Raw genomic sequence first — 13929 nt, 5'->3', positions numbered from 1 at the left:
CAGACTACTCCATTTGCTTCATCCTCTTGCTTCATAGCTTGTATTTCTCTATTGCATTTACCACCACCTCACATATTTCATATTTTACATATGATATTTATCTCCCTCCTCCAGGAGAGACACTTCTGTCTGTTTGTTCTCCATCTACCTGTTCTAGTTTTCTATTGCTGCCATGACAAATTAGCATAAACTTAGCAGTTTAAAACAAATTTATTAACTAATCTTATTGTGGTAGTCCTTTCACTGTATGTACATATATCAAATCATTACATTATACACCTTAAATTTACACAATGTTACATGTCAATTATATGTCAATAAAGCTGGAAAAAATTTAAAAATAAAAAGACGCCTTTATTATCTTATAGTTCTCTAGGTCACAACACAGGGGGTTTGCCTGATGTCTCTGCTCTGGGTCTCACAAGACCAGAATCATGGTGTTGGCAGAATTGTGTTCCTTTCTGGAGGCTCTAGGGGTGAGTCCACTTCTAGGCTCATTTAGGTTGCTGGCAGGACTCAGTTCCATGTGACTGAAGGGTTGAGGTCCCTGTTTCCTTGCTAGCTGTCACCTGGACGCCATTCTCCCCTTCACTCCTTGGCTCGTGGCCGCCTTCCTCCATCTGCAAAGCCAGCAATGGCAAGTCAAGTCCTTTATTTGTGCTTCAGATATCTCTGAGCTGGGTGTCTCTACCTCCCACTGGAGAAAGTTCTCTTTTTTTAATGGCTCAAGTGATTGTACTGGGCCCACTGGGATAATCCAGGATAATCTTCTGATTTTAAGGCCCATAGCTTTAATTTCATCTGCACTGTGCCTTTTGTCATGTAATGTAACATTCATAGGCATAACATTCGCAAGTGTGACACCAGAGGGCAAAGATCCTGCCTAGGACATCCTCCCACCAGGACAGCATGGGACAGCAGGACAAGTGGCTGTTGCAAAGTGGAACCTTTATAGGAATCAACGCAGCAAGGTGCTGCTCTAAGCGCTGTACACATCATGTCATCATGGAGGTCACGTCATGATAGCAGGAGCCCTAAGAAGTAGGTGCTGTTACTACCCCATTCTACAGATGGAAGAACTGAAGCACAGAGCATAAGGGACTTGCCCAAGGCCAAAGAGCTGGGAAGCCCCAGTATTGTGGTCTCAGAGCCTGTGCGATAATGCACCCTGAAGAGAAAATACATATCAGGAAGTGCTGGGAACTGGTTTCTGAGCATTCAGACCTTTGAAATGGGCAGGACCTGAACTGCAGTGGCCTCTGCCCTGGTCTGACAATCCTGTACACTCTTTAGGTTGTTTAAATTTGACTTTCTGATCATCTCTCTTGCTTCTTTTATAAACATCCTTGGTTGTATCAGGCTGTAAATGATTCCATGTTTATACCGCTTTCTGCCCCCCATTCAGATGCGTACCCTAATTCTGAAGTCGTCTATGTTTGGACCAATGGTACCACCAAGTCAGTGGTGGTGGCAGAAGACGGCTCCAGGCTGAACCAGTATCACCTGATAGGGCAGACAGTGGGCACCGAGAACATCAGTACCAGCACAGGTGAGACCCGGCGCACACAGGATGCCACACTCTGGGAGATGCCACACTGGAGGACCACCCTAGCACACCTCACCCTGTCCAACTGCACTCTCCTTTCCATCTGGGGCACAGCTGTTGTGCAGTGCTGGCATCAAGGAACCCTCCACGTTAGGCTCCCCTCCCTGCAGCTGCACTGGGAGGCACCAGCTGCTGGGGCCTGCAGCATTAAGGGCCATGCCGGGCATTAATCTGCGGTGCATTTGCCCCCATGTGAGCCAGCCCTGGTGACCGAAGGCCCTGCCCAGAGGCCGCATGAACCTGGTTATGTAACACCAGCCCTGCTGGAGCACTGAGCACACAGACATCAGTCTCTGCAGGGAAGGTAGATGGCTTCCTGCAGATACTCCCATTTACCTGCCCCTCTACCTCATGCTTTGAACATCTCAGAGAAGATTTCCCTGGGGTTAAATTTTGGAAAGCACAACCAAGCAGCATAGAAATAGCTGAGCCCTTACCAAGAAGAAAGCAAGTGCTCTCACTTCCATATGCATAGAGCTGGCCTGAGCCCCACAGGGGCAGTACCAGCCTGGCTTCACCTGGTGCAAAATGGGCAGCATGTCCAAAGAAACAAAATCCATTCCCCTTCCTCAGCCTGCAAAGTGTGTCCTCAGACGCCTCCAGCCACAGGAGGTCCAGCTCTAGTGGTCACTGTCACGAGTCATGGCTGTGAGCAGGAGAGGGGACTTCATGGCTCGAGAGAGTCTCCACATGGCAGGGGAGAAAAGCATAACAGGGATGGAGTGAGCCCTGATTGCAGCATGAGTTCGAATCCCCAGAGGATACCCTCAGGGGAGCCCCTGATCAGCATCCCTCTTTGTCTGTTTTGTCAGCCCTTGGAGCTGGCAGGAAGCACGAGGACTTTTAGTACATGTCTCCCCTGCACAGGTGCTCAGTGCCTGCCAGCAGGCAGCGTACTGGACTTCCTGGGGAGAGGAGAGAGAGCCTGGCAGGACTGGGAGGATGGCAGCTTCACCTGCGGTCGCCAAGTTAAAGGGAAAAGAAGAGGAAATAGACCCTATTTTATGGGAACAAGTTAAAAGATGGCAATGCGGAAATTTTGGTTAAAGAATTGTGATGTTAATGAAGGGTGCTACTGTTTGGAGTTGTTTCATATAGTTCTTTAAAATTTTATAAATGAGCTTTCTTCCTCTATTTGCATTCTAGAAAGATGGTCTTTATTTTTTTTTCTTTAACATTGTCTGATATTGCTACCCTCAACTCAAAAATAAAACAAAAACAAAAGAACAGCAACAACAAAAAAGAATTAAAAGTAGGAGAGTAATTTGAAACCCTACTGCAAAGAAACAGAAAGGCAATTCTCTTCAGGTGTTAGGAAAGGCAAAAGTAGATCGTTACAAAGAGCCAGTCTTTGCTACTAAATCTCTCTTACTCCCATGCTCTCTGTCCCTGTTTCTTTCTGCTGTGGTAAAGCCTGCTGGGCCCTCTCACCAGGTCTCACTTGCCTGGGGCTATGGGGAAGGTGTGTCTGCATCTACTGCTGAGAAATTTGGTCTCCTTTGACCACATGTGATGTTAGTGGTTCGTTCCATGTCTGAGAAACAGTGTGCCATGAGAAAAGTCACAGAGGGACACATCCACAGCTTGCCTTACTGCGCTCTGGGGTTCAAATCCAACAGCAAGCATCTGAGCCCTGTTATCAGTTGCAAAGGTCCCAACACTTTGCCTAAGCAGCTGGCAGACCACACCTGTATTAATAGTTGGCCCCACCTGGGGTATGTTTTAGTGGAGGCCCCAAGCCTCTGTTCACAGTTCCCTGGCCACACCATCTACTCTTTGCAATTCAGCCAAAGAACTCTTGTGCTCAGATCACCTGAACTCTGCCTCTGCTCCTCAAGGCATCCTTCTCATCTCCCCAGGGAGATGCAAATTCAGGTAGCAATGGTGACTCTCAGTTTCACACCCCTTCCCACACCCTCCCATGGCAGCCTGCCCCAGCTCCTTACCAGTTCACCATCAGGGCAGCATCGTTCTCAGCAAATAATGGGAGGTCCCCGCTCACCTCCCACACAGCCAGGCAGATCCAGAGAAGGCACTGGGGCATTGCCAAGGAAATGCCACCTATGTCCATGGAGGGTGGCGGAAAGGATGAGTTGCCAGGACCTGTGGCTCCTGAAGCTGCTATTCCTCACTCTCCTCTTAGGCCTGGCAAGTGAGCAGGGAGCCTGTGGAGGAGTGGTTGCCCCCAGCTCCTTTGAGCCAACCCTGGTTGGGAAATAGGGAGAAAACCCTCCATGCACAACAGGGCTCTGTGATGTTGAGTTATATCTAGAGAGGCTAAATCCTGAAATCCTGATGGCAGTAGCAGCAAGGGGGAGGGTGGAGAGTAGCACAGATTGTGAGCAGGGATTAGGAAACACACAAATCTGATTTGACCGAGGAAAGGCATCTGCCAGCAAAGACTCTTCAGAGGCTGGGGGTCAAAAGACTTACTATAAAATGACTGTTAAGAAATCCATGCATCCTCCGTCCTCTCTGTCGCCCAAACAATACAAATAAATACTTGTCCAACAGGAAGGTGGAGAGAAGTGAGGCTCCCTGACCACCTCTGACCAAGGGGCAGGAGCCACAGGGCAGGAGTGAAGGACTTTAGGTGGCTGACTGCATTGATTTCCTATGTGCAGGTGAATATACAATCATGACGGCTCATTTCCATCTAAAGAGGAAGATCGGGTACTTCGTCATCCAGACCTACCTTCCCTGCATCATGACTGTGATCTTGTCTCAGGTGTCCTTTTGGCTGAACCGAGAATCCGTCCCAGCCAGGACAGTGTTTGGTGAGTGTCCCCAAGCCAGGCCAGGACTGGTGTTTTGTGACTGCTTCCAGCCATCCCCAAACAAAAGCCCCTGAACTCCTGGCACTGCCTTTATTCTGTGACCCACAAAAGCAAGGGACCAATTAGTTACGAATTCAGTGTTAATGATTAGGATTTAGGATTGCTCTATGAACAAGGGCTGGGTCTTGCATGGTCTACTTGATCATTGTTTCTGTTTTGAAAAGCCTTTCGCTGGTAGCCTTTTTTTGAAGTTTGAAATTGTCTGTCTTGTGATTTTGCTACAGTATTTTCACAGTTCTCTTAAAGAACTACTTTGTACTTTATCAGGCAGTTTCCTTTGAAATGTGCATGCAGCTTTAAAATTAAGCCCCAAGTGGTAATCGATATGTCATATGTGATATGATAGTAATAAACTGTATATATGATATCATATATATGTATATATACACATATATAAGATACATATGGATATATGATATCAAACATATATGAAAAGAATCTAGAACTACATAATTTGACTTCCCTGAGACATAAATTAAGTTTAGCTCAGGAGATACCCTGGCACAGCGCACATAGTCAGTGTTGATTCCTACTTTGAAGCTCATTTTGTCAAATTCGAGTAGCGATACTAAAGATAGTTTTGCAAGTCAGTTGTGATGATGGATGATTCTAAACTGTAAAGTGCAATTCTCTCCTCAGCTCTTACTATTGCACTTTCCCTTCCAAAGAAGGAAACTGTGGCCTGCATTTTATGTTAATGTTCCTGTAGTGTGGCGGATGCCAGAGAGCCAGAGGGTGGGGAGTTTCCAGGGAGTGGCCCAGGATTGTTCCTGTGGGACGATCTCTCTAGCTCTAACTACATCCTCAGCTTTGCTTGCCTCACTAGATTTAGCTTCAGGAATGTTTTCAGGAGGTGTGAATGTTGGCTTGTGGCCAGGCAGTCTCCCAGCTCTTTCGGGGAATATTAGTAGGCAGGCAGAGAAAAAAATTTAGTTTGGAAAATGCTGCATATTACTATCTGTTTCCTCTTGAAGATTCCCAATGCATGTCCAGGATGTTAAAGGACCCAAGAAGACACAAGAAGCCTGTTCATGGTCATGCACAGAACACTTTCCCCCAGCACAATGATTAACTGGATTTCTAAGAAAAATCAAAGATACCTAGTGATTTCTCATTAAGCATTAATCTCATGCATGGTACCATGTTCAATGAATATTTATAAATACCTTTGAAAAATGACTTTGGATGAAAACTAAGCTGCTATGACCACTAGCTACATTACAGTCTTTTGGTGCTGTATGGGTTTCCTAGGGTGGGCACAACAGAGCTCAGGGGGGCCTAAACAACAGCATTAATTATCTCACAGTTCTGGAGGCTACAAGTCTAAAATCAAGGTGTCAGCAGAGCTGGTTCCTTCTGAGGGCTGTGAGGGAAGAATCTGTTCCAGGTCTCTCTCCTAGCTTCTGGTGGTTCCTTGGCTTGTGGCAGCATCAATCTAATCTTCATGTGGGGTTCTCCCTGTGTGGGTCTGAGACACTAGTCATATTGGATTAGGGCCCACCCTAAGGCCCTCATTTTAGCTTGATTTCTTCTGTAAAGGCTGTATTTTCAAGTAAGGTCACATTCAGAGGTTCTGAGGTTAGGACTTCAGCATATGAATTTGAAGGGTCACAATTCAACCCATACAGGTGCACTGCACTCACACCCCACGCACACAGGTGCAGCCCCGTGCAGACAAAACATGGTAAGAAAGAAGGCGCAGAGTATGTGGAAGCCATGTGGGCTATAGGGTCCAGAAGACTTGGGCCGGATATGGGTTCTCACTTGCCAGCTGGTGAATTTGGGTACATTGCTAACTATATTTAAGTCTTTAAGCTCCTCACCTGTAAAATGGGGATAATGACACCATCCAGAATGTAGCTTAGATCAGAATCTGTACTTAGCCAGTGTCCTGTATGTCATCATAATCTGCTGGTCCTAGAGAAGGTCCCCTTTAAGGGATCCGGCCTTGCTGGATAGTCTCTGCAAAGTTTCCCAAAAGGCAAGGTAGATGGCCACAGGCACCTTACATAGCAGCCTCATGGGGACATTGATTCCTCTTGGAGGGAGTGAAGTGCCAAGACCCAGATTCAGACCTGCTGCTCCTATTGCACCCCGGCTCCTATAAGTCTGCAGGTTGAGAAAGTCTGTGTCACTGATTTGCTTCGAGCCCACTGCTTTGAAGGTGCACAGAAATCTTTGTGAAGCTCTTCACTAGATGCTGCCTGAATGTCATTGCCCTTTCTCAATTGGATATTGCCTCTCAACCACAAAGAAATACCATTCACTTGACACATCTGTGTTGAGCGCCAGGTGTTTGCTGGGCTTGTTCAGGGCAGTGGGGACATAGTTAGGGGATGCGTATAAATTAGACCCACATCCCTGTGCTCTTGAGTTTATATTCTAGAAGAAGGAGACAATCAACAAGATAAATAAAATAAGCATATTTTAAATGCTATGAACATGTTAAGTGTTATGAAAAGTGTAGAGAGAGGGGTCCACCGGGCTGGGAATAAAAGTGACCAGTTCCTTCTCTGTCTTTGTCTGTCATGTTCAGGGGTGTCATACTGGGGTCTGGGTGCTGGTACTGACCCCTGTTTCCATTCCCCTCTCACCCCCATCACTGACAACCCAGGGGTGACCACAGTGCTGACCATGACGACCCTCAGCATCAGTGCCCGGAACTCTCTGCCCAAAGTGGCTTATGCGACAGCCATGGACTGGTTCATAGCCGTGTGCTACGCTTTTGTGTTCTCTGCGCTGATCGAGTTTGCCACAGTCAACTATTTCACAAAGAGAGGTTGGGCCTGGGATGGCAAAAAAGCCTCGGAAGCAGCTAAGGTCAAGGTACTGACTTCATTTTCCTCCTTATTTCATTCTTCCAGATTCTCATTTCTGAGAAAATGTGCCTGATTCTATGTCCAAATATAAGGCAGGGTGTTTCTCCTCTCTCCCCCCAAAATGATCCCTTCCCTTATGTTCAAGGTCCTTACAAAGTCTTACTCATAACCACTTTATTTTGAATCACCAGCTTCATTCAAGTGAAAGGTCTGATGTCACGTGAATGTGCTTGTTTATATTCAGGCCTATTATTTTTGCTAAAGTACCTCCTGTCTGTTCAGGGACTACTTGTCCAGTTTTGAATTGTACAGCCCATTCTTCTGCTTGCTCTTTTGCCACTTCATCATGTAGTGTCCCTTTTGCAAGGTGGCTTTAAGGTCAGGAAGAGAGGAAGTGACTTATTGGAAGCAGCACATGAACAAAACAGACCCAGTTCCATTGGCAAGATGAGCTGGCTTGTTTAAATAACTCACATGAGTTATTCTGGAAGCATTACTCTGTTCCAAGCAATTAAATTAGTGAGTATTTAGAGGGTGATTAGTGACTAAATCTAAGAAATATTTGAAGAAAAAAGGTTGCAAAACATTCCAAGATGAACTATGTCCTTGAGGAGATGAGAATAACATACGTGGAATAGAAAATAAAACATCACATGATAAACTGCTCATTATACCATGCATGAAACAAATAAACAAATCCTTTGCTCTGAGAGAAGAGCAGGCCAGAGTTATCAGTTTAGACTTGAAGGTAAAACTTAATTTGTCCTTTGAAAAATCAGCATGAAGGGAGTGCTATAAGGCATTACGGAAGTCTGGAGTTATATGTCCTGACCTCCTAAGCAGGGCCACAGACCAGTAACGGCAACCCAAGACACTCCATTTCCGTTGAGGGCTCTCAGCTCTGTCTCATCCATAGCCTCATGCTTGCTTTTTGCACTTAATACTGCTGTTTCCTTTCTTATGAAAAGTCAGAGGTTCTGACTTGATCTGGCCCACCTGATTCTTGCCACCTCCAAGCACCGTGACTCTGCTTCCATGCCCAAGTTCAATCATGGAAGACCCACTTCCAAGTCCAGCTTACTCACTTGGAGAAAGGTCTAGCGGAACCCATTCTGGGCCCTCTTGAGGAGAAGGGGAGGGAGGAGAGGGTCTTGACAAGTAGAAACCTCAAGAGTGGGTGTGTTTTGAGGGGTCGGGGTGGTTGAACAGGAGTGAGCTGACTGCAGTGGACCATTGGTGGGGAGCTGGGAAAACATCTGTAGAGGCAGGGTATCCTCAGACTATAGGAGTTCTTGACAGAAGCGCCTGGGCTTGATTATGCCAACAGATGGGGCCATGAAGGATGTTTGTGGGGGGGAGGAGCAAGAATAGAGTCTGAGGAGAGGGGGCTTCCCAACACCCAGCAGTTGTGTTGTTGAGAGGTTAATCTTTGCTAAGGGACTAGGTCTTGGATGGCCATGTGATGGTAGACTGATGATAGCCAGGTCTGTAGTGGGAGAGCAGATGGGTCTCTGTTGCAGAAATTGAGGCCATCAGGCCCATGACTGTGAGTCCAGGAGGAGGGTGAAACCCTGGGCTCAATAGAGAGCCCTAAAATGTCAGATGGGCTCATCATCATGGTCAGCTATCATGTTCACACTCAGCCCCACTGTTATTACTACTTCCCATAGATATGATATATATATATATATATATATATATATATATGTATATATGTATATGTATATATGTATATATATATATACATATGTGTGTGTATATATATGTACATATATATAAACTGTAGTCACCATGCTGTACATTACATCCTCAGGACTTTCTTATCTTAGAACTGGAAGTTTGTACCTTTTGACCACCTTCATCCATTTCTCTCATACCCCACCCCCCACTTCTGGCAACCACCATTCTCTTTTCTGTATCTGTGAGTTTTGGTATTGCTTTTATTTTCAGATTCCACATATAAATGAGATCACACAGTATTTGTTTTTCTCTGTCTGACTTATTTCATTTAGCGTAATGCCTTAAGGGTCCATTCGTGTTGTCACAAATGGCAGGATTTCCTTCTTTTTATGGTTGTATAATATTCCATTATGTATATACAAACCCTATTTTCTTTACCCATTTATTTGCTGATGGACACTTAGGTTATTTCCCTGTCTTGGCTGTTGTGAATAATGCTGCAGTGAATATGGGGGTGCAGATACCTTTTTTTGATACAGTGATATATTTTCTTTCTTTACTCTCTTCTGTTTTCCATATTTTATTTAATGATACTATATTTTACTTTGGTAATGGAATAGAGTTTTTTTCAACATTTTATTACACAAATTTTCAAACACATAGCAATGTTTCAAGAATTTTACAATGAAAATCTGTCTATAATTAACATTTATTATGCTTGTGTCATCTCTATCTATGCATCTATCCATCCATCCACCCACACTCAATCCATCTGTAAATCCATCTTATTTTTTGATGCATTCAGAGTAAATTTCAGATGACAGTACATTTTCCACTAAATATTTGAGCCTGCATATAATTAACTAGAGTTCACTTTTTGTTTACTGTTTGATTCTTACAAAGCAAAATTTACATAGCACGAAATGCACAGATACTAAGGGTACATTTACTGTGTCTAATGAACATGTTCACCTGTGTAACCCAAATCCTTATCAAGAGAGAGAACATCGCCAGCACTCCAGGTAGTTCACCATTGCCACTTCCCAGTCAGTTCCCATCCCTGCTTCAACAAAGTTAACAACTATTCCAAGTTTTTCCACCATAAATTACTTTGTCTGTTGGGGAGTTTTATATCTAAAACTGGCCATGTGAGGTTATAGGCTTAGAAGTCTGTGGAGGACTGCCCTTGGCCAGAGCTAAGCTGATGTTTCTCTGTCTCTCTTTTGAGAACACACCTTTAGAACCTTTACAAGTGAGCTAAAATTACCTGCAAATGGCATGCCCTTACATTCTTATTATGTTTTGCAGAAAAAGGAGCGAGAACTCATACTAAATAAGTCAACAAATGCTTATACTACTGGGAAGATGACCCACGCCCCCAACATCCCAAAAGAACAGACCCCGGCAGGGACTTTGAATGCATCTTCAGTCTCAGTAAAACCTTCTGAAGAGAAGACTTCTGAAAACAAAAAGACTTACAACAGCATCAGCAAGATCGACAAAATGTCCCGAATTGTATTCCCAGTCTTGTTTGGCACCTTCAACTTAGTTTACTGGGCAACATATTTGAATAGGGAGCCGGTAATTAAAGGGGCTGCCTCTCCAAAATAGCCCACCACACTCCCACATTCCAAGAGAGCCATACTCCCAGTGGAATGGTACCGAGGAGAGGTGGAGTGTAGAGGAACTTTCCATATTTGGGCTATCTTTCAGGAAATTTTTGCATGTTTAATAATATGTACAAATAATATTGCCTTGATGTTTCTATATATAACGTTAGATGTTTCAAAGATGTGACATTGGTAAACAAAGCAAACAACTTTCTAGAAAAACAGGAGACAATGGCTCTGACACTCAGATGCTCAGTATCTTACATTGATAGTTTACAAACAAGTATATTTTTAACTGTTCCAAGTGTTACCTAACAATGTTTTTTATATTTCAAGTGTCATTTCATACAAATTTTCCCAGCAAATAAATATTTTAGGAAATGCTCCATGATTATTACTTGACCAACTCTCTCAAGAAACAAAGATCACAAAGAGCATATTTTTCATTAAGAAGGAAACTGCGCATTTATGTACAAAATTAATTGCCTTTGATAATTCTTACTGTTCTGAAATTAGAAAGTACTGCATGATCTTACATTATAAAATAGAATAAGCAAACATCTATGTGGACAGATTTAATAACAGGAATATATAATATGTTAGATTAACAGACAAAATATTTGCCCAAGGAAAAATTCAACTGCTTAAAATAAACTTCTTTCCCCCCGCCCAACTCCCCCCACTAACTGAACAATGACCAAGAAAGAAAAGGAGATGTTAAAACAGAAAGTGGTGTGATGACAGTCTTGGCATTTGGCCTTTGTGTTCACTGTCTGAAACATTGACCAGCTCTCACTGCAGCCAGTATGTTGTGCTTGAGTGGCGAGAAACTGTGAGTTATTTTCCTTTTTATTTCCTTGTATGTATTTCATGATTGACTTATTGCTCTGTTAGTTTTTGTATATGAACCTTTGTTGTTCACTGAAAAATAAAAAAATGAACTGATCTTGTGGATAAAAGTCATTTTTGAAAAAAATTTCATATATTGGTGGACTCATTTCCAAAAGGCGACATAAAGGAAATTCATCATGAAATTGCTTGGAGAAAAACCTTTTACTTGGCAGTTCACTTCTGTTCCAATCTAATTCCCTGGAGTAGGATGTAGAGATAAGGCTGATTTCAACCACAGTAAAGGTAAATAGGTAAAACCAGAAGTTCTTTCTCATCACATACATCTTCACAGTACAGTGGGTCTCTACTTGATAGAACCCTACCTGGGGGTGTTCCCAAGGTGAGTGCTTGCTATGCACAAGGTGACTGCTCAGTTCTTGCTCCATGCCTTCCTTTTGCAGTTTGTGAACAGTGATGAAAAGTACTGCATTTGGACCATCTACTTACTGACAGGAACACTTTCTACCTCCTCTGTGATTCACTTGAAATTATAAAAGGTGAATATGACTCTTAGCAAATGGTATCAAAGTCAGGGCTGCCTAATTTATTAGTTAATGGTACACAGTTATTTAAAACCCATCCACTTCGTGTTTGGTAGACATAGACATAACTATGGCCATGGACACATGCATAGGCAGATATTCGGCAGTGTCTTTCACATTGAAAAACCTTGCAAATGCCCACAGCATCCATTCAGTGAAAACTCCAAGTATTTATCCTGAGAAACCTTTTCATAGGATTCAAGGTAAGTTATCATATATTATCAGAGTAGTGGGAGAGAGCCATAGAACTACTATGTTCTTCAAAAAGGCAGGTGCCCAATTTTTGGCATCCCCAGTTCATTAAATATGCAGAGATTCCATTGCCCCTTCTACGCCTGGTTCCAGGGTCTCACAAATAGGAGGGTAAAGGTCAACAAAAAGGATGCTCTTACATCTTCCCACAAGAAGAATTTCTCTATTACAAATGATGCTATATTTGTAGAATAATGTGTGTGCTTTCCATTATATCACAGCATAAAATCTGCCAAAAGAAAAGTCAAACCCAAGGCTCAATAAAAAGCTTCTGTTTTAATTTACTGTTTAGTTACATTTACCCTATATCATACTTACAGTTTAACTTTGCGTTGTAGTTTGGATAAAAATATACTATAAATGAGGTCTAAATGGCTACACATACACTCACTCACTTTAAACATCTCAATTCTAATGGAGAATGATGTCTTCCATATCAGGTGAAATAGTTTTCCTGACAAGTTCCAGCCTTTGTTACAGAAAACCCTAGGAGCTCTGCTGGGTAAATTCCAGTTTAAAGTAAGCCTACTGCATTTGCATGCTGCTCAGTCTTAAATCTGATGAATATGCAGTGAAAAAGATCTCATTAGTTTTCTGCTCTCTGAATTTGTATTGTAGATATTTCAGTGTTTGTTATTTTTAACAAGGACATAATAAAGAATCACCTTGGGAAAAACGATAACAAGCCAAGAAATAAATTTTTTTGAAAATAATTATAAATTACAGTGCCCTATTTTTAGAACCAGAGTATTTAAATGTATCTCATTTGATATCACCATAAATAGAAATACAGAATATTCTAATAAGACAGCAATCAGTATTACTTCTGTATTTCTCAGGAATCTATGTGTCTATGTAGGGCAGGCTTTGGCTAAAGTTGGCCTAAACACTTGTGTACAATAATTGGGTTCAAATGCTTCTAGAGTAACTGTCAAAGTTAAAATGGTACAGTAAACCCTCTCTACTGAAGATTGACAGGGAGGTTGTAAGTCTTCTAACCTATTTTTGAGGTTAATGCCTTAGAAATAGTGCTCTGTGTCTCTTATGGAGCAAGTTATGGGAAATAGGTACAGTAAATGAAAATCTCTATGTTATAAACAGGGATACTGAAACCCAAAGAGGTTAATCCATTGGCTCAAATCATATCATGCGTTAGGAGAAAATGCAGGCCTAGATTTCAGTTCTCATAGTTTCTAACTCTGGGTTCACAACAACATGCAACTACTTCCAGGTGGAAGTTGATTTAGAACGAAAATGTAACCTAAAATGGAAAATCTTGCTTCAAGCCCTGGTTGAATGATATCTATTAAGAATGCCCTAGAGAATGTTTTTGCACTGAAAACACGACCTTTAAGTCTGTTCCTTCTTATATAAAAATTCTGTGCTTCTGTGATTTTAGAAACTCCTCTTGATACAATGGACCTGTCAGGTAGCACCCTCCATCACCCATCCCCATCTGAAAGAGAGAGAGGGAGGGAAGAAGAGAGGGAGAATGCAGGGAGGTAAAAATGTAGGGAGGGGAGAGAGAGAAGCACTGATTGACTAGAGCCCAGTGTCTTGATGTGATTGCTCCTTCCAAAGCACCAATGTAAATGATGACGGTTACTGTGTTGGGTGGGGCCTACCTCAAGGGGAAAGCAGAACTACAGTGATGACATCCAATCTTCAATCAACATTAGCCTCGATTGTGAG

At 42.8% G+C, this 13929-nt stretch overlaps 1 protein-coding gene across 1 annotated transcript in view; it reads left to right on the top strand.

The window, feature by feature from the left end:
• Positions 1 to 10553, top strand: part of GABRA5 (gamma-aminobutyric acid type A receptor subunit alpha5) — a 69246-nt gene extending 58693 nt beyond the window's left edge. Inside the window, exons 6-9 of the mRNA XM_046654570.1 lie at positions 1406 to 1549; positions 4231 to 4383; positions 7058 to 7269; positions 10251 to 10553. Of these exons, the coding sequence (XP_046510526.1) occupies positions 1406 to 1549; positions 4231 to 4383; positions 7058 to 7269; positions 10251 to 10553 (812 nt within the window). The remainder of the gene's footprint in view (positions 1 to 1405; positions 1550 to 4230; positions 4384 to 7057; positions 7270 to 10250) is intronic.
• Positions 10554 to 13929: the final 3376 nt, after the last annotated feature.

The sequence above is a fragment of the Equus quagga genome, chromosome 2, assembly GCF_021613505.1.
Source record: "Equus quagga isolate Etosha38 chromosome 2, UCLA_HA_Equagga_1.0, whole genome shotgun sequence".
Lineage (NCBI taxonomy): Eukaryota > Metazoa > Chordata > Mammalia > Perissodactyla > Equidae > Equus > Equus quagga.
This window is presented reverse-complemented; position numbering and strand designations above follow the sequence as displayed.